Below are 27,798 nucleotides of genomic sequence, written 5' to 3' on the forward strand. Positions count from 1 at the left end.
ATGAAGAACTTTCACATCCTCAACTGTCCCAATACGGGTGGCGACTTGGACCCTTACCCTCACAAGGAGTTCCAGTATCCCTGGATGATCAGGGAGCATCTAGGACAGCTGCAGCATCTCCAGGAGCTTCATGTGCATCACATTGTCTTGCTTAATGCAAATATACCCACCATCATCAGGAGCCTGCCGCCTTTGAAGACCTTGTCTCTGACTTCATGTCTTCTGAAGGTGTTATGCTAAGGTCACAGGCCCCCCTCCAAGAAGACCACCAAGAGTCAGACTCTATAGCTGTTTTATCTAAATGGGCTGCAGCTCAGGCCTCTTCCTACACTCCGACACAGCGGAGCCTAGGAGGAGAGCCCCGAGCTAAGGATTTGCAGGTCTTATAAAGGCACACAATCAACGAGGCATTTTGATTACCACCATATGTTGCTTTGCTAGATAGAAACAAGCAACAAGTGGTCACTGCCTCAAACTTTAACCTTTCATTCCCCTCCTTGACTTATGGTCCTGAGCCACAATCTTGTAGCTCTGGCCCGAAACTAAACTCCAACAGCTCTTGATCTTGAATGAGTATACCAATAACAATCAGTCCATTTTTCTTTTCTTGAGGCGTATGCGGAGTGGTTGGGTAGGATGCTTGGAGACTTCCCATGTTTCTCCATGGTCGTCCAGGGCAAAGGGGTCAGCCGGTCTGGCGTGGGAGCAGTGGATCCAAGCAGCAATGCCATCCACCTTAAGAGCAGTGGGTGTAGCCAGTAGCACCATGTAAGGTCCCTTCCACCATGGTTCCAGAGATCTCAAGTTGTGCCTTCGAACACCCAGTCCCCTGGTTTAAACAAATGGGGGGGGTAGGAATAGAAGCAGAACCTTATAATGCTCTAAGCTGGGGCCACATATGCCCCAGCTGTAAATAGTCAAGCTTACACAGAAATTCAGTATCATCCAAATCAGCAAGCAATTCAGTCTGAAGGCTAGGGATAATGGGTGGAGGCTGTCCATACATTATTTCAAAAGGAGTAAAGCCAAGCCGATAGGGTGAATTTCTTATTCTAAACAAGGTGAAAGGAAGGAGTGATACCCAGTCTGCGCCAGTCTCTAAGGCCAATTTAGTTAAGGTCTCTTTTAGAATCCCATTCATACCTGCCCTGAACTCTGGGGTCTATAAGCACAGAGCAATTTCAAATCCATCCCCAGTGCTGCGGCTATTCCCTGACTTACTTTTGAGCCAGTACATTGTCTGACCCGATGGTGGATGGGAAGCCATACCTGGGTAGGATTTTTTCCAGGATCTTCTTAGCCATGATGTTCGTGGTCTCATGCTTTGTTGGGTAAGCTTCAACCCATACTGAAAAGGTGTCTACAAAAACTAGCAAATATTTATATCCAAATTTTCCAGTTTTAATTTCTGTGAAGTCTACTTCCCATTACACACCTGGCCTATCTCCACCGAGGCAAGCTCTTTTGGAACCGGTTGATTGGGGGCATTGGTGAGCTGACAGGCTTTGAAATTTTTTTTTTAATTGTATTTTATTTTATTTGAGAACATACTGTACAGAGGGGCTACAATTACATGGGCAGGATAATGCATACATTTTTACCAAGCATTGCAGCCTCCTCCTTTGTTTACCCTTCACCTCCCTTCCCAGCCTCCCCCCTCCCCCCACCCAATTATACCCCCCTCCCCCCCACACCGACATTGTAAAGTTGGTTTTGACATGACATTTTGTACTTCTCATTGTTGCAACAGGTCCACCTGAATCCTTAAACGACTTGTTTGTCCCCATCTCCTCCACATGTTATACTGACATCAAATATAGCGAAAGCGGGGGTTACACTGTGGGGGAGGGACATACAAAGCAACAAAGAAATAATCTTATAAATGCGTTAGAAACACATGCATGAAAGAAACGAAAACATTAAAATACATATTTAAGGGTTCGTTTTCCTAACATCACATTATCTGACCTTTTCTGCTTGACTCATACGTATACTAGATATTGCAAATAAGGGAAACCATGGGACCTATGCTTCTTTGGGCCTGGCTTACTACACTTAATATAATTTTTTCCAAGCCTTTCCATTTCCTAACAAATGGGGAAATGTCATTTTTTCTGATGGAGGCATAGAATTCCATTGTGTATATATACCACATTTTCTTGATCCATTCATCTACTGAGGGGCATCTGGGTTGGTTCCATATCTTAGCTATGGTAAATAATGCTGCAATAAACATAGTTGTGCTGGTAGCTTTAGTGTGGTCTTGTTTGTAAACATTTGGTTAAATGCCCAAAAGTGGGATTGCTGGATCATAGGGGAGATCTATGTGAAGTCTTTTGAGGAATCTCCATACTGCTTTCCAAAGTGGTTGAACAAGTTTACATTCCCACCAACAATGAAGTAAGGTTCCTTTCTGTCCACATCCCCTCCAGCATCTGTTGTTGTTAGAGTTCTTGATTTTTGCTGTTCTAACTGGAGTGAGGTGATATCTCAATGTTGTTTTGATTTGCATTTCTTTTATGGCTAGGGATGTTGAACATTTCTTCATGTGTCTATTGGCCATCCTTCTTTCTTCTTCAGAGAAGCTTCTCTTTAAGTCTTTCGCCCACTTATTTATTGGGCAGTTGTTTCTTTGAGGATTTGTTGTTGGGTGGTTTAATTTTTTGAGTTCCAAGTATATTTTAGATATGAGACCCTTGTCCGTTGTATGGCTAGTAAAGATCTTCTCCCAATCGGTGGGCTTTCTATTGATCTTGCTAGCTATGTCATTTGCCCTGCAGAAGCTCTGCAGACACTAATTGTTGGGGATTTTAACACACCACTCTCCCCACTAGATAGATCAACTCGGCAAAAACTCAACAGAGAAACAGCAGATCTAAACAGCTGCATAGATCAACTAGACTTAACAGACATTTACCGAACATTTCACCCAGCAGCATCAGAATACACGTTCTTCTCAGCAGCACATGGAACGTTTTCTAAAATAGACCACATTTTAGACCACAAAGCAAACTTGTCTAAATTCAGAAACATTGAAGTTATACCTTGCATTCTCTCTGACCACAAGGGAATAAAATTAGAACTCAACACCAAAAGCCACCAAAGAAAGTCCGGTATCACATGGAGGCTGAACAACACACTGCTGAATCATGAGTGGGTCATGGAAGAGATTAGAATGGAAATTCAAATGTTCATGCTATTCAACAAAAATGAACACACAAATTACCAGCTCCTCTGGGACACAGCAAAGGCAGTACTCAGAGGCAAGTTTATAGCTCTGAGCTCCTACATCAACAAATTGGAGAGACCTGAAACTAACAATTTAATGACACATCTAAACCTCCTTGAAAAAGAGCAGCAAGATAAACCCCAATCCAGTAGACGGAAAGAAATAATCAAAATTAAATCAGAATTAAATGAATTAGAATCCAAAAAAAACTATAGAAAGAATCAACAAAACAAAGAGTTGGTTCTTCGAAAAACTTAACAAAATTGAAAGACCCTTAGCAAACTTTATCAGAAAAAGGAGAGAACACCCCCAAATTAATAAACTCAGAGATGAGAATGGAAACATCACCACGGAAACAACCAAGATTCAGAACATTATAAGGGAATACTTCTCAAAACTATGCTAATAAGTTTGAGAACTTGACAGAAATGGACCTTTTCCTAGCAAATATTGACATGCCAAAACTAAACCAAGATGAGTTAAACGAGCTTAACAGGTCCATATCAAGCATTGAAATAGAAACAGCAATAAGAGACCTCCCAGCTAAGAAAAGTCCAGGACCAGATGGTTTTACAGTGGAATTTTACAAGGCCTTCAAAGCAGAGCTCACACCAGTACTCCTCCAACTCTTCAATGAAATTGAAAGAGAAAGCTCACTACCGAACACATTCTATGAAGCCATCATAACCCTCATCCCCAAACCAGGCAGGGACTCATCAAAGAAAGAGAACTATAGACCCATTTCTTTGATGAACATTGATGAAAAATTCTCAACAAAATTTTGGCCAAACGACTTCAAAAATTCATCCGAAAAATCGTACACCATGATCAAACAGGATTCATTTCAGGGATGCAAAGCTGGTTCAATATACGCAAATCAATTAATATTATTCATCACATCAACAGGAGCAAGAATAAGAACCACATGCTTATCTCAATAGATGCAGAAAAAGCATTTGACAAGATCCAACACCCCTTTATGATGAAGGTTCTGGAAAAATTAGGAATCCATGGATCATTCCTCAATACAATAAAGGCTGTATATGACAAACCTACAGCCAGCATTATACTCAATGGTGAAAAACTAAAGCCAGTTCCTCTTAACTCAGGAACAAGACAAGGATGCCCACTCTCTCCACTTCTCTTCAATCTAGTATTAGAATGCCTAGCTACAGCAATAAGACAAGATGCAGACATAAAAGGGATCCAAATAGGGAAAGAAGAAATAAAACTCTCCCTCTTTGCAGATGACATGATCTTGTATTTAAAGAATCCCATAGACTCCACTCCCAAATTACTCAAGCTGATTCAAAACTTTGGCAAAGTAGCAGGTCATAAAATTAACCCCCAAAAGTCAATGGCTTTTCTATATGCCAATAATGAGAAAAGTGTGGCTGAAATTAGGAAAGCAACTCCATTTGTAATAGCCCCACAAAAAATAAAATACCTAGGAATTAACTTAACCAAAGAAGTAAAGGACCTCTATGATGAAAACTTTAAAATCTTGAAAAAGGAAATCAACACAGAACTTAAAAAATGGCAAAACCTCCCATGCTCCTGGATTGGCAAGATTAACATCGTGAAAATGGCAATACTTCCCAAGGCTATCTACAAATTCAACGCGATACCTATCAAAATTCCACCCTCATTCTTCAAGGAAATAGAAGAGGCAATCCAAAAATTCATATGGAACAATAAAAGACCCCGAATAGCAAAAACGCTCCTCAATGGAAAGAACACTGCTGGAGGAATATCAATACCAAATTTCAAACTCTACTATAAAGCCATAGTAATCAAAACAGCTTGGTATTGGCATAAGAACAGACATCAGGACCAGTGGAATAGAATTGAAAACCCAGAAATGAACCTACACACCTATAGCCATCTAATCTTTGATAAGGAAGCTAAAACAATAGAATGGAAGAAAGACAGCCTCTTCAGTAAATGGTGCTGGCAAAATTGGTTAACTACATGTAGAAAACTAAAGCTAGATCCTTATATATCACCCTGCACCAGAATCAACTCCAAATGGATCAAAGACCTTGAACTCAAAGCAGACACTCTGAAAACATTACAGGATGCAATAGGAGAAACCCTAGGTCTCCTTGGCTCAGGCCGAAATTTTCTGAATAGAGACCCGGAAGCACAACAAATCAAAGAAAGGTTGGACAAATGGGATTGCATAAGGTTGCAGGGCTTTGAAATTTTTAACAATGTCCTCAATAAGTTGATTTCCTTGCCTAATTTTTACTTCTGAGTGTCAGAGCAAGTCCTACATTCTTCGGGTTCCCATGTGAGAAACCCGATGGATTCTCTTAATAATCCCCTTGCCCAATCTTTGTGGCAAGGTAAGTTTCCTCTCACCAGTTTTCCACCAGTCTTTGTTTCCTTCTTTGTCTGGGGGTTTATAGGCCATGGGAATTTTCTTCATCCACTCCAAGTCTTCTTGGGAGTACTGAGGCTCAGGAGGCAAAGCTCATGGTCCTGGGTCTACTAGAGTCAGTAATTCCGCTCTGGGTTGGAGGGCTGCCTCCTTAGCTGCCTGATCAGCCCAGTTATTTCCTTTGGTTATAGAATCAGTTCCCTTTTGATGGCCAGAGCAGTGCATAATGGCAATATTTCCTGGTTCCCATATGGCCCGGATGAGGCTTTAAATTTCTTGTTTGTTTTCAATAGTCTTTCCCTCAGCTGTCAGCAGCCCCCTCTGTTGGTAAATGGCTCCATGTATATGGACAGTGACAAAAGCATACCGACTGTCTGTGTAAATGTTTAGTCTCTTCCCTTTTCCCATCTGTAGGGCTTTTGTTAGTCCCATTAGCTCTGCTGTTTGTGCAGACATTCCCTGGGGAAGTGCTTCTGCTCACACTATCTCAGTGTCCGTGGTGACTGCTGTGCCCGTGTACCTTTTTCCATCTCGAATGAAACTGCTGCTGTCTGTGAACCAGGTATGCTCAGCATGAGATAGTGGATAGTCCAACAAATCTGGCCTCTTTTCCTTACCCCGCTCTCTCTTTTCACACTCAATTTCATGTTCTCGGTCCTTCCTTTCCTGTCTTTGCTCCTCTGTCTCTCTCTTATGTAGAGAGCTGCGAGAGGCCGCACCTGGAAGATGGTGCGGGGGGATTTTTGCTCTTCTCGGTAGATAAAGAGAGAGTGAGAACCCGGGGCTAGTCAATAGAGTAGCCAAAAGTGAAAGTAAAAGTTTGTTTACCAGCTTTAAATGTTTAAAACATGGGCGCTTCTTCTTCGCACCCAATTTTTTTTGGCTCTCAATGAGCTACTGCACTCAAAAAAGTTAAAAATATAAAAGAGTACTTTAGAGAGATTTTTGAATGAATGTGACACCGTTGCCCCATGGTTCGCCGTCTCTGGAAGCCTTACGGTGGCCTCTTGGGAGAAACTAGGGAGGCGACCTAGATTTTGCCTCTGAACAAAGAACGCTTAAGAGCGGAGTGAGACCAATATGGAAACTGATAAGAGGCTGTCTCCAGGACCAGCGTTGCAGTGAGGTGGTAGAGAATGGTCAGGCCGCCTTAGAAATGCTGCAGGAAGAAAGATCAGAAAGGGCAGACAGCGAAAAGGAGGAGAGCAGGGGGGGGGTCATACCCTGATTTTGCCGAAGTGGAGACCTCTGAGTCTACAGACTCAGAGGAACTACAATCATTCATAGAACAAATAGAAAAAACAAAGATAAGAAAGAGGAGGAAAGGGAAGGAGAGAGAGGACCCAGATAAAGACGAATGCACACCCTCCGTGCACCGCCCCACACCTTCGGCCCCTCCGCTCTATGCGGAGGACCCCGGAAGTGGCAGCCCCGGCTGTTCTTTCAGCCCAGGAGTGTGGAAAGCGGTCAGAACCGAGTTACATCTAGCCTGTCCAATATTTCAGGATCCACAGGGACAGCGATATCATGAACCCTGAGATTTTAAGGTTATAAAATCTTTAGCTGAGTCTGTGCGGACATATGGAATCACAGCCTCCTTTACTGTAGCACAGGTGGAGGCCCTAAACAGACATTGCATGACACCCGGTGATTGGAGTGGGCTCGCACGAGCTTGTTTGAGCCAAGGTCAGTATTTAGATTGGAAGGCCTTTTTGATTGAATTTGCTAGTGAAGAGGCTGCGGCCAATCAGGCTGGGGGAAACCCAGCTTGGGACAGAGATATGCTGCTTGGACAGGGGAGATTCGCCAATCAGCAGATAGGCTACCCGGTCCAAGTTTATGAACAAATCAATAAAATTGGCATAAAGGCATGGAAGGCCTTACCAAATAAAGGCGAGGTGAGTGGCAATCTCACCAAAATCCTGCAGGGCTCTATGGAGCCGTTTTCGGACTTTGTTGCTCGTATGGTTGAGGCCGCTGGCAGAATTATTGGTGACCCAGACGCAGCCATGCCATTAATTAAACAGCTTGTTTACGAGCAGTGTACTAAGGAATGCAGAGCCGCCATAACCCCATATAAGAATAGGGGACTAGAAGCATGGATGAAAGTTTGCAGAGAGCTGGGCGGACCACTAACTAATGCTGGATTAGCTGCTGCTGTGGTGCAATTAACCCAGAAGAAAGGAGGAGGCTCAGGTGCGTGCTTTAGATGCGGCAAGATGGGACACATAAAGCGTAATTGCCCTGAAAGAGGAAGTGTGATAGAAACAGGAAAGGGACAACAGCCTAAGCGGCTTGGGCTGTGCCCTAGATGTAAAAGGGGGAAGCACTGGGCAGTTGAATGCCGATCTGTGAAAGACATCAACGGTCGAACCTTAACGCAGGCCCATTCAAAAAACGGGCAGCAGGGCCCCCGCCCTCAGGGCCCGCAAATATATGGGGCAGTCGAGAACCAGGACAGGAGCTACTACCCAGAACAGTGGCCGACCCTCCGGCACCCCAAGGACCGCGGAGAGCCACTGCGGGCTCAGCAGGACTGGACCTCCGTGCCACCACCAGACTCGTATTAACTCCCCGAATGGGGGTCCAGTTAGTTGACACAGACTTCCAAGGACCCCTTGAGCCTGGCACGGTGGGATTGTTGATAGGGAGGTCATCCACAATTCTGCGGGGCCTTAAGGTGCATCCTGGTGTGATTGACCCAGACTATACTGGAATTGTAAAGATTATGGTTGAATCTCCTAAAGGAATTTTAGCCATCTCCCCAGGAGATAGAATTGCTCAGCTTTTGATTTTACCCAGTTTACATGACCATTTTGCGGCTCAGCCCAAGCTAAGAGGAAAAGGGGGTTTTGGATCCACGGGAACAGACTTAACATTCCTGTCTCTTGATTTGGACCAAAGACCAGTTCTTGAACTCAATGTTGATAATAAGAAAATTTTGGGCCTTTTGGATACTGGGGCAGACAGGAGCATTATTGCCAGAAAAGATTGGCCATCAGGATGGCCTGTACAAGCGTCCTCCCAAACCTTACAAGGTCTGGGATATGCTAAGGCCCCTGACATGAGTGCGAGACAGCTGCACTGGAGTGATGAAGAAGGACATTCTGGTATAATACAGCCTTATGTGTTAGAGCTCCCGGTTTCCTTATGGGGCAGAGACCTTATGAAAGAAATGGGATTTAAATTAAGTAATGACTATTCCCCTGCATCACAGGACATGATGGTGCGTATGGGTTATCACCCCAGTTTTGGACTAGGTAAATTTCTACGAGGGAACAAGGAGCCTATTAAAGTGTACCAGAGAAACCACAGGCAGGGCTTGGGTTTTTCCTAGGGGCCACTGGGGGAGGGATCCCCATATCCTGGAAAACAGAGGAGCCGGTGTGGGTGCCTCAGTGGCCACTTTCCTCTGAAAAATTAACTGCCGCCAGGACATTAGTACAGGAACAGTTAACCCAAGGACACATTAAGCCATCAGTATCCCCGTGGAATACACCCATTTTTGTTATTAAAAAGAAGTCCGGAAAATGGCGTTTGTTACACGATTTACGAGCCATCAATAACCAGATGCAAATTATGGGCCCCGTACAACGAGGCCTACCTTTGCTTTCTTCCTTGCCGGCCTTTTGGCCCATTATTGTGATTGATATAAAGGATTGTTTTTTTTTCCATTCCCCTGCATGATCAAGACAGTGTGAGGTTTGCTTTTACTATTCCCTCCTGCAATCATGAGGAGCCAGATAAAAGATATGAGTGGGTAGTTTTGCCTCAGGGGATGGCCAATAGTCCTACTATGTGCCAACTTTATGTGGATGAAACTCTTGCCCCTCTTAGACAAAAATATCCCAAATTAAGATGCATTCATTATATGGATGATATTTTACTAACAGCAAAGAGTAAACATATGCTGGAAAAGGCGTATGTGGATTTGATTGAGATGCTAAAGCACAGAGGACTGTCTATAGCTCCTGAAAAGGTACAGCAGGACCAGGTTATAGATTACTTAGGAGCGAAAATATGTAAACATTGCGTTACTCCACAAAAGGTAGAGTTGAGAAAAGATAATCTAAAAACCTTAAATGATTTTCAAAAATTGTTAGGAGATATTAATTGGGTTAGAAGCTATTTAAAGCTACCAAATTATGAGTTGAGACCCCTTTATGCTATATTACAAGGAGACTCTGCTTTGGATTCTCCTAGACAGTTAACCAAAGAGGCAAGAGAGACTTTACATAAGATAGAAGAGAGATTACAAAATGCCTGCTTACAGAGAATACAGGAAGACAAGAGTATTACCCTGTGTATACTCCCTACCTTGTCTCAACCTACTGGGTTGTTGTGGCAAGAAGGCCCGCTGTTTTGGATTCACCCGAAAATATCACCGGCCAAGTCCATTGAATATTACCCTACTGCTGTGGCTGGTGTTGCACTCTCTGGAATTCAACAATGCTTACAGTATTTTGGAATTGCCCCGTCTATCATTATAGTTCCTTACACCAGCCATCAAGTTCAAACTTTGTGTGCTACTATAGATGATTGGGCTATTTTACAATGTAGCTTTACTGGACAAATAGACAACCACTTTCCAAAACATCCCCTTTTGGGGTTTTTCAAGGAACACCCAATTATCTTTCCTAAGGTAATGACTTCTCAACCTATTGTAAGTGCCCCTAATGTATTTACTGATGGCTCAAAAACGGGATGTGGTGTATACATAGTTGAGGCACAACGACCGGTACAACACCAGTTTCAGCCCGGTGCTCCTCAGATGGTAGAGTTAAAAATTGTTATAAAAGTTTTTGAAGCATGCCCGTTTTCTTTTAATTTAATATCTGATTCTGCTTATGTTATTAATGCTCTCAAGGTTTTAGAGGTTGCCGGACCTATTAAGAGTTCCAGTCCGGTTGGTCCATTGTTTCAACAATTACAACAGTTGATTTGGCAGAGGAAATCATGCTTTTATCCCTTGCATATTCGGGCTCATACGGGCCTGCCAGGACCCCTGGGCAAAGGAAATGATGTAGTGGATCAATGGACCAGACAAGAATGGGTATTTATTAGCTCTGCCTTAGACAGAGCCAAAACCTTTCATAAAACATTTCATGTTAATGCAAAAGCACTACAACAAAAATTTCAAATTTCTCAAGCCGATGCGAGACAGGTGATATTAGACTGTCCTCGATGTGTAATTTATCAGCATCCGCCTAGTGTTGGGGTTAATCCCCGGGGTTTGCTCCCGCTAAAAGTTTGGCAGATGGATGTGACTCACATCTCTGAGTTTGGACACCAAAAATATGTACATGTGTCTGTGGACACCTGTTCAGGTGTTATACATGCCACGTCCTCGGCTGGAGAAAAGGCACGCAATGTTATTGCCCATTGTTTGGAGGCCTGGGCAGCCTGGGGAAAACCTTATCAACTTAAGACTGACAATGGACCTGCGTACACAGGACAACAGTTTGCCTCCTTTTGTCATCAAATGGAGGTGCAACTTATACATGGTTTGCCTTACAATCCCCAAGGCCAAGGCATTGTGGAACGTGCTCACCGCACGATAAAAGAGTGCCTACAAAAACAAAAGGGGGGAATTGGCCATGGCCGTACCCCAAAGGAAAGACTTTCTCTTGCTTTATTTACTATTAATTTTTTAAATTTGGATGCTCAGAGACAATCCGCAGCAGATAGACATAATGAACCTTATGGCCCAGCAAAAGGGATGGTAAAATGGAAGGATGTCTTGACAGGGCTCTGGCGTGGGCCCGATCCCGTACTGACATGGGCATGAGGCTCTGTTTGTGTTTTTCCTCAGGACCAACAAGATCCGGTGTGGGTGCCTGAACGCCTCACTAGAAAAGCCCAGTGTGAAGAGGCACGAGATGCGGGGGGTGATGGTCCTCCTGCTCATCCTTGCGATGGTGCAACTGGGAAGACCAGTACCGAGATGGGGAACCCTGTCTGTGTTCCCGAGACCGATGCCCATACGACATGATGCATAACTGTTTCCTTGATTACAGCCTCTTCGGGTTCTGGTACCGTGACTGGTGTTGTGGCAACTGCTACGGGTTGCGGCGGCCAAAGTGTTAAACCTAAATCTTCTATTACTCACAGGCCTACCTCTGTGCGTGTATCCCCCATTTTTGTTCATTGTGAGTATGGAAGAACTTACCTTGTGCATTAACCCAATACTGGAATGCCTCAAAGTTTAAATATGCTTTAGTTACCCGAATGCCTCGTTGGGTGTCTGTGCCTGAGGATGCTCCTAATGCTATGACCCAATCATCTTAAGGAGAAGGGCTGGGAAGGTGGCTCAGTGGTAGAGCACTTGCCTTGCATGCCTGAGGCCCTGGGTTCGATTCCTCAGCACCACATAAGCAAGAAGAGAAAAAAGCCGGAAGTGGCGCTGTAGCTCAAGTGGTAAGAGTGCTAGCCTTGAGCTGAAGAGCTAAGGGACAGCGCCCAGGCCCAGAGTTCAGGCCGAGGAAAAAACCTATTCAAAAAACGCTGCAAATTTGTCTAAACAGTTGTTTAGTTATCTTTTAGGTAATTGAACTGGGGAGTTCGACAGCCTGATGGAACAGCTCAGGGTTGCCATCGTCATGGTGAACTCGACCCGAGTGGATGCTGGATTGGCGGAGGGGTTATCTTCATGGATCTCCGCTGCTATGATTCATCTCAAGGAGGGGGCGGGTTTGGGAGCCCTGACAGGCCTCCTGGTGTTAGCCTCCTTGGTATGTCTGTGGTGCATTTGCCAAATTAGAGGTTCTCAGCGTCGCAGTGCAGCCATGATTATCCAAGCCTTTACAGTCATTGGAGCAGGTCAGTCCCCCTAAGCGTGGCTTGCCACCCTAAAACAATGAACACAGATTGCAAAGCCAAAGTACTGCAGTCGAGAGGCATGAGTTTTGCCCTCGAGGAGAGCATGTTTGATTGCACACGGGTTCGATTCGCCTTTTCCCGTCCTTGTGAAAAACGAATCAATGGACAGGCTGAGTCATCCCTAGAGAAGGCGCCCTCTGGGAGAAGGCTTGTATGCAGTCCTTGCAATTGCACAACAGGGATCAGACCTCTGTTCTCATCTGTGTTCTTTAAACAAAAAAGGGGGAACTGTAGAGAGCTGCTAGAGGCCGCACCTGGAAGATGGTGCCGGTTTCCGCCCTCCGCCTTCCCGATGGCGAGTGCTCTCGTGGTAAACAACTCCTGATATGGCTAAGGCAAAGAATCTGGCTTGCTTCCGCGCACCTGAACCTATTGGTGGTTCCCACGTGGCGTATCAGGGTTGGCTACCCAGCGGGTACTTAAGGCTGTGGGGAATTCTCCCCGGTGTTGGGGTCACAAGATTAAAAAAAGGTCCTGAATAAACGGCAGAGAGAATAGTCCAGTGTCGCGTCTCCTTGCTGGTCGAGGCGGTAGCGACACTCTTATTGTAATCCTTTTCTGCCACGGCTACTAGATCCCTAATAGGCTTTTCACCAAGTTTGTCTAGAGCCTGCAACTTTCTCTTTATGTCTGGTGCAGCTTGATTTATACAGGCAAACATGATCATCTGAGCCGACTCCTGGGTCTCAAGATCATATGGGGTATATTGACTAAAAGCTTCCATGAGCCGCTCAAGATATGCTGCCTGACTTTCACTTCCTCCCTGTCTAACCTCATAAATTTTGACCATATTAAATCCTGGGGTTTCTCAGCAAAGGGGGCATTTTGGGTGCACCCTTTGTGTAGATATCTGGTTGAAAATGGCCAATATTGGAGTTGCTGTTGACCATCCACATCCACAGTCCCTAGGGCGCGTAAGGGAAAAACAGCTGCATTAGATGGGGGGTTGATCCCACGGCGGCGTCAAGTGACTGGCCCCTCAGAAACTTTAAGAGTAGGTACCGAGGGTTCTATAGATCCCTCCTCCTCTTGATCATTTTCAGGTTCTGCAAAAGGAACCTGGGAAGGGGAGTATGGGGGAGGAAACATTACTTCTTTCAAGTTATCTCCCTGAAAAACTGGGGGGTACCTTTTCTTTTCTTCTTTCTCAGCTTCTTTTTATAAGTCTAGGGGGCTAGATGGAGTGGTGACCATGGTTTCCAGTCCCATCAGTCATTTAGTCCAAAAAACAATAAACAGTACAAACAAGACACATGCAGGCCTGACAGTTACCAAAAAAAGAAGTGGAGATCTCCTGAATTGGTCTGCTGAATCCCGTAATGGGACACACACCCCCACAGCAGAAGGGGCAGACCCACAGTGGGCAAGTTGGAACTCGGAACCGACTCTCACCCCACAATTCACACAGGCAAGGTTCCAAGGACCCTCACCCCACATGGCAGGGTTCCAAGGACCTCTGACCCACACGGTGGGGTTCCAAGAACCCCCGACCCACATGGCGGGCTTCCAAGGATCCCGGGCCCACATGGCAGGGTTACACCCGCCCCACAAGAGGATCTGGGATGCCTGGCATTTCATCGCTGGATTCCAGTTCCTTCTCCAGAATGAAAGCCCTGGCCCGGGTGGATGGAGACGTGATTATTGTGGGCTTCTTCCCCCTCAACACTTTTGGACTGGACCGCAGGGACGGTGGCTCAGCCCAGGACGAGCCCAGGCCACAGTGAGTGAGCTGGCTCTCTGTCTGTGGTCGGCCTGCTGATGAGAGGGGGGATTGCGAGAAGTGTCTGTAATCACCTCCAGTGTGCTCACCACAGCCTCGCCAGAAACAGCCTTATTGTACTGTGTTGCTCAGCTCCCTTCAAAGGTGAAGAGTGTCCGTTTCACATCTGCTTAGCTTCCTGGCAGGGCCAGGAACTCATCTCATTCCTGGTTTACAGGTCACCCTCCTCCTAGAACCCCTTTTCTTATTGACTTCTTCTATTTTTTTCATGTTTCCTTGTTTTCCTTTAACTTTCTAAACTGTACCTGAATATTGTCTGTCAATGTGCGTATGTAGACACATTTATTCTTGTGCTTGCTGCTGATGCCCATTGATTTGTTCACTGCGTTCTCATCTATAATGTTTTAGGGTGGTTGTGAAGAGAGTTTGGTCTGAATACCATTTTGGGCTTTTTTTTTTTTTCTTTTGCTGGTCCTGGGTTTTAACTAGGAGCTGTGTCCAAGCTTCTCAGACTCTAGGCTAATGCTCTACCACTGGAGCCACAACACCTCTTCAAGCTTTTTCTGAGTAGTTTATTAGGGATAAGGGTCTCAAGTACTTTCCTGCCTAAGCTGGCTTAGAGCCGCAGTCCTCAGGTCTCAGATTATTGAGTTGCTAGGATTATAGTCATGAGCAACCTGCACCCTGCACTAATTCTGTTTTACATACATATATAGAGTAAATATTTGTCTACCTTACTTGTTAAAATAGCCAGTGATGCTGGGTGCCGGTGGCTCAGGCCTGTCATCCCAGCTACTCAGGAGGCTGAGATCTGAGGATCACATTTCAAAGCCAGCCCAGGCAGGAAAATATGTGAGACTCTTATCTCTAATTAACCACCAGAAAAAAAAAAAAAGAAGTGGCACTGTGGCTCAACTGGTAGATGGCTATCCTTGAGCTGAACAGTTCAGGGACACTGCCCAGGCCCAGATTTTACTACTGTCCTGTCCAAGTTTTCTCCATTTTCTCTGATCGTGATTGGGTAAGCTGTAAAACCCTAGGGGTTTGTCCATTTCTTCTGTTATCATGTTTATAGACATCAGTTATTTGTCCTGAAAAATCTCCCTCTTGTCTTAGACTAACCATGGATCCTTTTGTGTACTTTTTGAAGAATCACTTCTTTGTTTTGTTTACCTTTGGTAGTGTGTGTATGTGTGCTGCTTGTATTAGAATTTGAACTTGGGGCCTGGGCACTGTCCTTGAGCATTTTTGCTCACAACTAGCATTTTACTACCTTGAGTCACAGCTCCATTTCCATATTTTTGGTGGTTAATTGGACATAAGAGTGTTATGGGCTTTCCTGCCTAAGCTGGCTTTGAACTCTGATCCTCAGATCCCAGCCTTCTGAGTAGCTAGATTACCCATGTGAGCCACTCATATCTGATTCTGGTTGTTTTTTTATTAGCCTATTTTAGCAATATGTAATTGTGATGTTTGCAGGCATGAGTACAGTGTATCCTAATCAATTTGCACCCCAACCTCCCATAATGCTCAGTTTCCCCTCCCCCTTCCTAATTTTTGTTCTGTTTTTATGTCAGCCACAATTTTTATGTTTTATTTTCTTGTATTAATTTTGTATTAATTTTGTGTAGTTTTGTTTTGCTTTTCTAGTTTTGCTTGAAATGATGCTAAAGGTTATCTGGACATCTTTCTGTTCCTTTAATTTCAGCATTGATTGTTATCTAGCTGCTTGGTTTTCCTTTTCTGTATCCCATGAATTTCATTATGCTTTGTTTCCATTTTGGTCTCAAAAATCATTTTCTTCTCAATTTTTGCTTTGCTACATTGGTTGTGCAAAAACAATGTATTTAGCTTTCATACATTTCTGTTGCTTTCCAAGGTTTTTGTTTTGTTTTGTCAGTCCTGGGGCTTGAACTCAGGATCTGGGCACTGTCCCTGAGCTACTTTCACTCAAGATTACAACTCTACCACTTGAGCCACAGTGAGCTTTTTCTGTTTATGGGCTGCTGAGAAATTGAACCCAGGGCTTCATACATGTGAGGCAAGCAAACTACTTCTAGGCCACATTCCCAAGCCTCAAAGATTTTCATGTTCAGTGATTTCTAACTCTTTTACAGTATGGCCTAAACATATGTCTGATATGATTCAATTTTTATGAAAATATTTTAAATCTTTCTTATGGTCTGTCACACGATCTAAAGAGATAAAAGAAACAAAGATTTGCACTTCACATGTGTGGGACCAGAACCCAGGTCCTGAGTGTTGGTCTCAGAATGGCCAGTTCATGTTTCATGGATAGCAGTCACTTTTCTGTGTCCACATCTGGCAGAGAAGAGACGCTCCCTGTCTGTCTCTCTGGGCTGTCATGAGGAGATGAGCCTCATACAGTAAAATCCTCTTTTGTGACCTCCCATTGTCCCAGTGACCAACATTCAAAGTTGGACAGCAGTGTGCACAATGGTTAATGTTTCATTATTGATTGTGTGGAGTAACTCCTTCATAGTCCTGTCATTGGATCTGAAGGGAGTCATCTGTAATTCCTCCTCCTCTCTATTCCCACTTCAAGAACTACCAGTTTGTCTTGGCCTTGGCTTTTGCCGTTGAGGAGATCAACAGGAACCCCCATCTTTTGCACAATGTGACTCTGGGATTTGAGATCTACCAGATGGATCACACTGCATCATTGGTATTGGAAAGCCCCTTCCTCTGGTTCTCGGGGAAGCACGGGCTCCCAATTACACCTGTAAGGGCATGAGCAAGTCGGCAGCTGTGCTGACGGGCCCGTCAGCCCTCACCTCTGCCATGATCGGCACTCTGCTGGCACTCTACAGATTTCCACAGGTGAGGGCTCTGGGCCAGGGAGACGTGAACTCGGCTGATGTGCAGGGGTGTGAAGAGAGCAAAGGGAAGATACTGCATTTAGATGCTGCATCAGGGTGTGCAGCCCCAGTGGGGCATCCACAGTCCCTTCATTTGGAAAAGAGGAGAGGGAGAGGATGTGGCACAGGTTCTTAGCCTGATGATTCACTTCCCAGAAAGCTGTCAGGAATTACAAGATGAGCTAAAACGGGATGCACAAACCTTCCTTCCTATCTCTCCCAGATGTGATTGTGGTTCAGGCTGACCCTCCTCCTCTCATGTTCCCTTTCCTTTTAGCTCACCTTTGGGCCCTTTGACCCTGTCCTGAATGTCCATGGCTAGTTTCCTTCTCTCTACCAAGGATTCTCTCTACCAAGGATTCCTCTCTTGCTCTGGGCCTGGTCTCCCTGATGCTCCACTTTGGCTGGGCCTGGGTGGGGCTGTTGGTCTCAGAAGAGGAGAATGGGATTTTGATTCTTCCACAACTGAGAGAAGAGATGGGCAGACATAGGATCTGTGTTGCCTTTGAGGCTTTGATCCCAGTGAAATTTCTGTCAAATATAATAAAAGCCTTGGTAATACAAAGAGAGATTATGAAATCCTCCACAAATGTGATCGTCATTTATGGTGACACTGAACTCCTGGTTAATTTCATGAGCTATTCGATGGATTTTCTTGTGACAGGGAAAATCTTGGTCATGAACTCTCAGTACAATGTATTGGTCAAAAGGAGGTATTTCATGTTTGACACATTCCACACCCTTCTGACTTTTTTACACCACCGTGAAGAAATCGCTGGATTCACCAGTTTTATGCAGTCAGTCAGTCCTTCCAAATATCCAGAGGATGTTTACCTTGCTCAGTTGTGGTTTCTGAATTTCAACTGCTCTGAGTCTGAGTCTGCCGGTGTGGCCGGGGAGAGCTGTCCTCGAGAGGCCTCCCTGGCCTGGTTGCCCGGGCACCTTTTCAACATGGCCATGTCTGAAGAGAGTTTCAATGTCTACCAAGCCATGCATGCTGTGAGCCAGGCCCTCCACCACATGTTCCTTCACCAAACAGTCCTGCCACAGGTGGGAAATGGGAAAAGAATGGTGTTCTCCCCTTCTCAGGTAACTTTCTAGGGGGGTTGCTTTCCTAGAGAAAATCTGTTTTACATCCCCATTGGTACTTTGTGTTACAAATCACCCCCATATCCTCATTTTTTCACTGTTATAAGTTAATCTTTTTTCAATAAATTTCTTAATTCGGAAAACAGGATAATTAGTTCTTTGTTATTTTTTTGGTTGGTTGTGGAGCTTGAATTCAGGGCCAGCACCCTGTCTCTGAGCTCCTTTGCTCAAGGCTAGGGCTCTATCACATGAGCCACGGCTCTACTTCCAGTTTTCTGGTTTTGTTGGACTTAAGAGTCTCATAGACTTTCCTAGGATCCTGGCCTTCAACCCCAATCCTTAGATTTCATCCTCCTGAGTAGCTAGGACTACAGGTGTATGCCACTAGTGCCCAATGATAACTGTTTAATAACCAGTTTCCATGGTGCACATTTCCAACTTCATTTAAAACTCTGGGACTATTCCCAAAATTAATGGTGACAGCTAGCTTTAGTTAGGCTGGCCTGAGACCTGTGGTCTTTCTAAATAAGTGGGTGTACTTCCTCCTGAATGTAGGTCTTCAATCCTCTCCTGAGTCACCAAGACTTAGAAACAGGAGGACACGCTGTTTCTGTTCAGGTTTTCATTGATTCTGTTGCCCTGGCTGCTTGTGTTGCACTTGGACAAGGCTACTGGAGTAAGATGATGGGGCGTCCCCTCCTCCGGGTTATCTGATTCGTTCTGGGTCACCCTTCACCGTGAGCTGCATCTCTTTCAGCTGCAGCCCTTTCTGAAGAACCTCCACTTTGAGATTCCTACTGGAGACCACATCATTCTGGATGATGAAAGGAAGCTCGAGGCCGAGTATGACATTGTGAATTTTCAGGATTTTCCAGGAGGTCTTGAACTAAAGGTAAAAGTGGGAAGGTTTTCTCCATATGGTTCACGTGGTCTACAGCTGTCCTTGTGTGAAGATGTGATCGAGTGGCCCCAGGCATTTACACAGTGCTTGTAATCATGATGCTGGAACTCAGCCAGGTTTCTCCTGGATTTTATGCTGTTGTGCTCATTGCTCAGCAGTGTACATGTAGCAACATCCAAGCAAATGAATTTTGTCATTAATTGATTCTTGATGGGAAGCTTACTTACAAATGTATTTCTATATCTTCATGTGTTGCATATTGTACAATATAAATGACAGCTGAGTTCCTGAGCGATCTCTCCCTGAGGCAAATCAATTTACAGAGAGGAAAGGGTGAACTTACAAAGTCTGAAGGTTGATTTGCTCACAGGTGTGGGCGCTTTTGTTGTGGTTGTCTGGTCCTTGGCTCCGTATCTTTGGTGAGATAACACTATGGCAGGGTGTGTGCAGAGGAAGACCTCATTTCTAGTAGGGAAATAACAGCTATTGGCCTGAGATATCTATAACCACCAAAAGAGGAAATTAGTGCTTCAGGGTGTGCTTTTAAATGCTCTGGAATCTAGGGGCCATTTGCTGGAGCCTCTCAGGAGGTGTAGTGATAGAGGGTCCTGGGCCAAAGCAGCCCAGGCAGAAAAATCTGTGAGAATCCATCTTGTTGTGGCTCTAGTGGCAAAGGCCGGCCTTGAGCAAGAAGGCCGAGCAAGCTTGAGGCCCTGAGTTCAAGCTCCAGTAGCACCAGATCATTCGATACATACATGCATGCATCCAACCATCCATCCATCCTTCCATCCATCCTTCCATCCATCGTTCATGTCCTTTCCTTATATATTTAGGGGGAGGATAGACACTAATGACGACAAAAAGCAGCATGATAGGTTTGCTTCTAGAATGTACTTTCCCTCCTCCTGAAGCTTCCAAGATTTCCCAGGGAGCTCACACCTTAGGATTCGATGAAGATTTTAAGCCAAGAGCCCCCAGGGGCCATGTCCCCTTCATCTGAGAAGAGAATCTAATGTCTAGATGTCTGTGGCTGCCATAACCAGGGGTAAGACAGTCCTGGGAGACCCGGCCAAAGAAATGATACATCAAGGGATGGAGGGAATCCAAAGGCTCATTGTGCTTTGATTGCATGGCCTTCTGAACAAGTATGACAGGGGGAGGAGTGACCGCAGATTAGCGCAGAAACTGGGGCATGGGTTTGTCCTGTGGTTACAGCCATTCCTAGGAGATATGATTTGCACACATAGGAGTAGCTGGCCCCTTCTTGTTGCAGTAACACATCCAAGGCCCCCGCCCCGCACCCCGCTGGGCCCTGCACCCTGCCGGCCCCTCCTGAGTCCCAGGCCCGTGGGATCGGCCTTGCATGCGCACAGCGCACGCGCAGCCTCCCTGGGACCCCGTGCGCGTGTGCATGCGCCGGGGGAGGCAGGGACTGCTAGGAGCCACGCCTCCCCCCGACTTCCTGCCCCGGTTCGGGGCGGGCTCAGGCCGGGAGTGCCGCTGCTGGGCAGGGAGCAGGTCCCGCACAGGCGGGAAGGGTCGGCCCCGCCGGGACGGGCAGGCTGCCCCAGGGCCAAGGCTGGAGCCTGGTCTTTCCGGGAGGGGCGCACGCCCGTCACTCATCTGAGCAGTCCAATCAGAGGCCGGCAGCTGGAGCGGCTTCCGGTGCCGCCATTTTCGAAGCAGGCGTGCACGCAGTGTTGTGAGAATTGCGGCCACGTGACTGCCCCCCCCATCCGGAGCCTTGGCACCCACGGTGGGCCCGAGGCCGGCGGAGAGGGTGAGCCCTGGGAGCGTGGTGCCGGCCCCGCGGGCCCAGCGGGCCTCCCTGCTGGCCGGGTGGTGCGGGCCGGGCGGGCAGGGGAGTGGGCCAATGGCTTTCTAGAAGGAACTGGCCGGGGGCGAGGCTGTGGGGGCGGGGCCAGTGTCACAGGGGCGGGGCCGTGGGGCGTGGTCACGAGCCAGGCCCGTGCGGAGGGGCGTGGTCAGTGCCACGGTGGGGTGGAGCCTGTGTGGAGAGGCGTGGTCAGTGCCTCAGGGGCGGGGCCCACATGGAGGGGCATGGTCAGTGCCTCAGGGGCGGGGTCCTGGGGCGGGGCCCGCATGGAGGGGCGTGCAGGGGCCTGGAGTGGCTCTGGGCAAGTCATGAATAGTTTGCTTTAGTTCCTCTCTTGGGGAGGGGCTGAGAGGTTGCCCCTCCGTCGGTTTTTTGTTTCCTCTTGAAGAGGAGTTCCGTCTTTATGGAACTTAGATCTACATTCACTTTTCCAATGGTACCCTTTTTGACACCGAGCACATAAGTCTGGTGCTTTTCCTAATCCCTTCTGTTGCTTTTGAGCTCTACACTCCTTTTGAACGTGGCCTGGTTTGCCACAATTATGACATACTCTTTGTTCAGGATTATATCCTGAGCCTCTGGTTACCTTTTTCACATTTGTTTGAAAAGGCGTTTCTTTTATGGCAGCAGCATACGCAAGTCCCTGAATCATAGCAGGAGAAGCATCTATGCAAGCCTTAACATAGTCTTGTAGGCCTCCTGTTTTCCTCACTGGCCTGATTAATTCCTGACACACAGTGTTAGCATTCTCCCATGCCAATTGTTTGAGAATGATTTGAGCTCCCTCAGAAGGAGGGAACATTCTTGTAATAGCTTCCTCCAACCTAGCTATGAATTCCTCATATGGCTCCTCAGGCCGTTGCTTAATTCCTGATAGAACAGTGGTCTTTCCTTCCCCTGATGGTAACTTTTTCCAGGCCGTAATAGCAAGCTTAGTGATGGTTTCTAAAATCTCCTTTGAGAGTTTAAGTTGTTTTCTAATGTCTGCATAATCCTCCTGACCAGTTAACATGGAGACTGTAGGCTTAGGGCCTGAATTTGTGAATAATCGCCGTTGCACTTCTTTAACAAGGTCCTCATATTCTGTTCTCCATAATATGTATTGCCCCGGGGTTAGCACTGACTTTGCAGTTTGATACCAATCATAAGGAGTTAGCCAATCGGCTGCTATAGAGTCAAGGACTGTTAAAGTAAAAGGGGCAGAAGGACCCATAGTTTTTACTGCTGTTTGTAATTCTTTTAGTAATTTTAAGGATAATGGCTCCCACTGAGGTGGGCCCTGGTCCAGGTCAACAATAGGGAAAGTGAACGTAGTATCGCCGAGCTTTTTTGCCTCTAACATAGCTGCTCGGAAACCTGTGAGCGGAAGTGCGGGCGTTTTCATTTCTTCAGCATTATTGTCCCCGTCTTTATCTAAATCTATACATGGTTTTTCCTTGTTACCTAAGTTTGTAGTTTCCATCGTTGTGCCATAGTTTTGACACCGATCGGAGCTCTTTAACTCAGAGGTTTCTTTGACTGCGGGACCTGCTTCCTCAGCTAAGCATTTTTGCTCAGCCTTTTCCTCCATAAGATCTCTTATCTGAATCCATGACGAATAGACTGTCATAGGGACTGCTGCTGAGCCATGAGCTTGGTAGAACTCTTTTATCCCTTGTCCTACTTTTTGCCAATCTTGTAGAGAAAGGCTTCCTTCCTTCGGGAACCAAGGATTAGTTTGTAACACAAAATTATAAAATTTTTTCACTGTTGCTGTGGAGGTCTTAATGCCTCGTGCTTTTAGCATATGTTTTAAGATAGAGACAAACTTATTCTTATTTTTAGAAGATGAACTCCCCATGATTTACTCGTTATCTTTCTCAGTCACAACTGAGGGGCCTGCAGCACCCCAACGAGCTTCTGACTACTATTCCAGGTGAAAGGAAAAGAGAGAGAGATGCTTACCTCCCAAGGTTCCTTGACTGAAGAAACTGCTTCGTGCCCGCTCTGAGCCCCACTTTGGGGGCCACCTGCCGCGGACCGGGTTCTGTCGGGACGACGGAGGATACCTAGGGGAGGAACCTGGAATAGGATGGGGAGATGGCAAACAGACAACTCACACACATTAGGAGTGGATGCTGAGTGCTGAGTGCTGAGTGCAATTTAATGCAGAGGATAACAAACTTTTATAACAGAAGTCTTCATAAGAAAAGGGGCAAAAGGTTACACAATCTTGCTGTAAGGCTTTGTTCTTGGATGGTCACCAGCTGGTCACCTGAAAGGGCAAAAGTTTACACAATCTTGCTGCAGGGCTTCATTTTTAGTGGTCACCAGCTGGTCGCCTGAAAGGCACTTGTTTCCGGCTTATCTCTAAGAAATATAATGGGTTTCGACGTTTGTCACCATCTCACCATTACCTTATTTTTATAGAGGCCTTAATTATCCCATAAGATTTTTCCTGTTCCTTCTTTAATAGTAAGGTCACAGAGGCCTAGATCTAGCAAGTCTCTTAGTAAATGAGAGTACCAGGAAGTTCTTTCTCCTAAGTAGTTATCTCAGCAATTGCCATACATTCCTTCTGTTCTAGCCGCGCCTACAGCTTCTTGTAAATTTCTTACAATTCCTTCTGCTGGAGTGACTTTGTGAAACCCCCAATACTTTTATATTTGCTTATGGCTTGTCTACTAGCCTCCATAAGAGGGGTTTCAGGGTAGCACTTAACTCTGGTGAGTTAGTCATATTTTTAAGACACTCATCAGATATTGGAGTCATCAACCCTCTTAAGAAAGAGCTTTGAATAAGGGAACGTTGACAATGAGTAAGTACAATGAACAGCAGAAAGATTGATAGGCACTCTTATGAGAAAGACAAAAACACATCTTTTCCCAGGGGTTTTTCCAGCCTTTTCCCAGGAGTAGGCCTCTTAGAAGCCCTATTCTCCGAGGTAGACTTCAGTGAAGTCCCAAAACTCAGAGATAGGTCTCTGAAGCCTCTATCTTGGTCTGATAGATGGTTTCCCATGCTAAGCAGACTCTACTGGGGTCGGCGTGGCAGTCTTTGCCATGGGGTGGGGTCCCGGGGGCAGGGCCCGGATGGAGGGGCATGGTCAGTGCTTCTGGGGCGGGGTCCCGGGGGCGGGGCCCGCGTGGAGGGGCGTGGTCGGTGCCGGGGGGCGGGGCCCTGCCTCTAGTCAGCTTCCTGATGGTAGGCTGGCGGGAAAGGCGGCCAGCTCGGTGCTCGGTAAAGTCAGGGCGGTGGAGTCGGACATCACAGACCTGAAGGAGGGACAGAGCCTGAAGGGAATTTTCTTCTTTTCTGCCAGTCCTGGGGCTTGAGCTCCGGCCCGGGCGCTGTCCCGGAGCTGCTTCTGCTCGAGGCTGGAGCTCTACCCCTTGAGCCACAGCTCCACTTCTGGCTTTCTGCTTTAATTAGAACTAAGAGTTTCACAGACTGTCCTACCCAGGCTGCATCTGAAACACGGTCCTCCGACCTCAGCCTCCTGAGGAGCGAGGATTACAGGGGTGAGCACCGGCTCCCGCTGCATGGTGAATTACTCATGAGCAACTGCTCCTCCGCTTGGGAACATGCATCTCCCTGCCTTTGGTTTCCATGACATAGACCCTCAGAAAGGTGGGGTTTGGTCCAAGAAGTAGTTATCTGCCTGATGCGTGGCAGGGTCCCTGAGCTCTTCATTTCCCACGGATTCACAGATGAGTGGGAGAGACAACCTGCATTCAACATCCTACAAAACCCTTCCATGAGCACCTGCAGAGATGGATGGGGAAAGTTGGCTATCACCACGATGTCGCATGTGGTTAATGTGATCTGTGCAGAATCATGAGAGTTAATATGATATCATGAAAACAAAACCAGAAACCCTGTAGAATACATTCTTAGCACAATAAAAATGAAGCAATGGTACATTACCAATACATGTTATGGTCATGTGTGAGGTATAAAGATGACAAGGCTGGGTGCCAGTGGCTCACACCTGTCAGCCTAGTTCCTCAGAAGGCTGAGATCTGAGGATTGCAGTTCAGTGTTAACCCAGACGGGAAAGGCCATGAGACTCTTCTCTCCAATGAACCACCAGAAAAGTGGAAGTGGTAGGGCATTAGCCTTGAGTAGAAAAGCCCAGGGACAAGGCCCAAGCCCTGAGTTCAAATCCCATGACCAAAAAGAAAGGGAAGTACTGAATGGTACCTTATTGTCACCAGACATGGACCAGTGCACAAGATGTGCAGATCATCAGTACGCCAACCCTGAGAGAAGCCGCTGCCTGCTGAAAGCTGAGGGCTTCCTGGCTTATGAAGACCCCTTGGGCACGGCTCTGGCCTGCACCGCTCTCTGCTGCTCTGCACTTACAGCTGCTGTTCTAGGGGTGTTTGTCAAGCACCAAGACACCCCCATTGTCAGGGCCATTAACCGGGCCCTCAGCTACATCCTGCTCATCTCCCTCACCTGCTGCTTCCTCTGCTCCTTGCTCTTCCTGGGCCGTCCCCACACAGCCACCTGCATCCTGCAGCACAGCACATTCGCAGTGGTCTTCACCGTGGCTGTGTCCACGGTCCTGGCCAAGACCCTCAATGTGGTTCTGGCCTTCACGCTCACGGCTCCAGGCAGAAGCACCTGGCAGTGGCTGGTGTCCCAGGCTCCAAACCTCCTCATCCCCATCTGCACCCTCCTCCAGGAGACTCTCTGTGGCCTCTGGCTGGGGACCTCTCCTCCATTTGTGGACACAGATGCACACTCTGAATATGGCCACGTCATCATCCTGTGCAACAAGGGCTCCCTCACCGCCTTCTACTGTGTGCTGGGATACCTGGGCGGCCTGGCCCTGGCCAGCTTCACGGTGGCTTTCCTGGCCAGGAACCTGCCTGACACCTTCAATGAGGCCAAGTTCCTCAGCTTCAGCATGCTGCTGTTCTGCAGTGTGTGGCTCAGCTTCCTGCCTGTCCACCACAGTGCCAAGGGGAAGGCCATGCTGGCCATCGAGGTCTTCTCCATCGTGGTCTCCAGTGAGGGCCTCCTGGGCTGCATCTTTGCCCCTAAGTGCTATGTTATCCTGTTAAGGCCGGAGAGAAATTCTCTGCATAGACTCAGGGATAGACCCCATTCTGGGAGAAACATAGGCTTAAAAACATAGGCTACCTAAAATTAATGAAGGGTCTTAGACAAATCTGTTCTGTTGCTCTGGACAGGTGTTTATACTATGGGATATCTTTGAACTTCTTTTCTCCAGTTGTGCTGTAGTCACTACAAATTGTAACCCACATTCCTGTAAGTTTGCATTGTATTTTAGGTAGTAGCTGTGCCTCTAATTTAAACTATGTCTAATCCTGCCAATCCCTTCCATGCATCTGTCTTGTCTTCTTTTGTCTTCCCCTTTGCTCTCTGTTATTTTTTCCTAAACGTTATCCTGATCAAATTCCTGTCTAAGCCTTAGTAGTGCTGAGTTCTCGAACTCACTGACATTTTTCTCCCTTAAAAAGTTCTGTCTTGCCTGGAGTCAGTGACTCATACCTGTTATCCCTGATACTTAGGAGGCTGAGATCTTAGGATCATGGTTCAAAGCCAGCCTGGGCAGGAAACTCTTTGAGACTCCTATTTCCAGTTAACTACGAGAAAACCAGAAGTGGTGCTGTGGTTCAAGTGGTCGAGTGCTCGCCTTGAGCTGAAGAGCTCAGGACCAGCACCCAGGCACAGAGTTCAAGCCCCACGACTAACAACAACAATAAAAAGTTCTGTCTTGAATAAATGTGTTGACGATAGCATGTTTTGTTAGCTACTAGTGTATTTCTACTTACACATTTGCGTTTTGGAGTATTTTCTAGTCTATTTTTGCCAAATCTTTTTATAATAGGCCTTCAGACTTGAAGAATAGTACAATTAGCTGGTTATATGTAACCAGAGTATCTGTATGTAGCTGTGTGATATGCAGGATGGCCTAGGGAAAGTAAGGCAAAAACTAAAAGTGGACCCCAGCCTGTCACCATGCATTAACATCAACTCAAAATGCATTAAAGACCTTAACATCAAACCGGAAACTCTGAAACTACTGCACAGGCAGGAATTTCCTGAATAGAGCCCCAGGGTCATCATAAATTGGAGAGAGATTTGACAAATGGGACTACCTTAAAATAAAAAGTTTCTGCACAGCTAAAGACATAGCTACCAAAGTAGAAAGACAACCAACTAATTGAGAAAATATATTTACCAACAATATATCAGATAAGGGTCTAATATCCATTATAGACAGACAACTCCAAAAACTAATCCCTCCCAAATCTATTAAACCAATCATTAAATAGGCAAAGGAGCTAAAGAGAGACTTCTCAGAAGAACAGATAAAAATGGCAAAGAAACACATGAGGAAATGTTCATCATCCCTAGCTGTAAAGGAAACGCAAATAAATACAACCTGTGATACCACCTTACCCAACTCAAAATAACCTATATCCTAAATTCAATCAATGACAAATACTGGAGGGGATGAGTTCATTGCTGGTGGGACAGCCAGTTTGGAAAGCAGTCTGGAGGGTACCTCAGAAAGCTAAATATAGACCTCCCCTGTGATCCAGCCATAGGCATCTACCTTGAGAACAGGAACCAAGAAACAAGGACACATGCACCTCTATATTTATTGCAGCACTATTCACAATAGCCAAGACATGGAAACGACCCAGATGCCCCACTCCAGATGAATGGATCCAAACACTGTGGTACCTATATACAATGGAATATTATGCGGCCATTAGAAAGGACAAAATAATGGCATTCATGGGGAAATGGATAGAACAGAGAGACAAATGGTCTCCCTGATATGTGGATGTTAAATACAAAATGCAAGTCGATTCCACACAGTAGACAAGACTGAAGAAACAAAGGACCCCCATGCAATT

The 27,798-nt window shown here is 46.2% G+C and overlaps 1 protein-coding gene across 1 annotated transcript; it reads left to right on the forward strand.

Moving 5' to 3' along the window:
- On the forward strand, positions 1 to 26,042 carry LOC138820077 (vomeronasal type-2 receptor 116-like). The gene is given in 9 exon segments (XM_070011721.1): positions 1 to 74; positions 6,027 to 6,174; positions 16,778 to 16,925; positions 16,928 to 17,052; positions 17,368 to 17,430; positions 17,433 to 18,089; positions 18,937 to 19,071; positions 20,767 to 20,860; positions 25,114 to 26,042. Coding segments are annotated over 9 exon segments (2,373 nt in total).
- The last annotated feature ends 1,756 nt before the right edge of the window (positions 26,043 to 27,798 follow it).

The sequence above is a fragment of the Dipodomys merriami genome, unplaced genomic scaffold (assembly GCF_024711535.1).
Source record: "Dipodomys merriami isolate MVZ:Mamm:240054 unplaced genomic scaffold, mDipMer1.0.p SCAF_84, whole genome shotgun sequence".
Lineage (NCBI taxonomy): Eukaryota > Metazoa > Chordata > Mammalia > Rodentia > Heteromyidae > Dipodomys > Dipodomys merriami.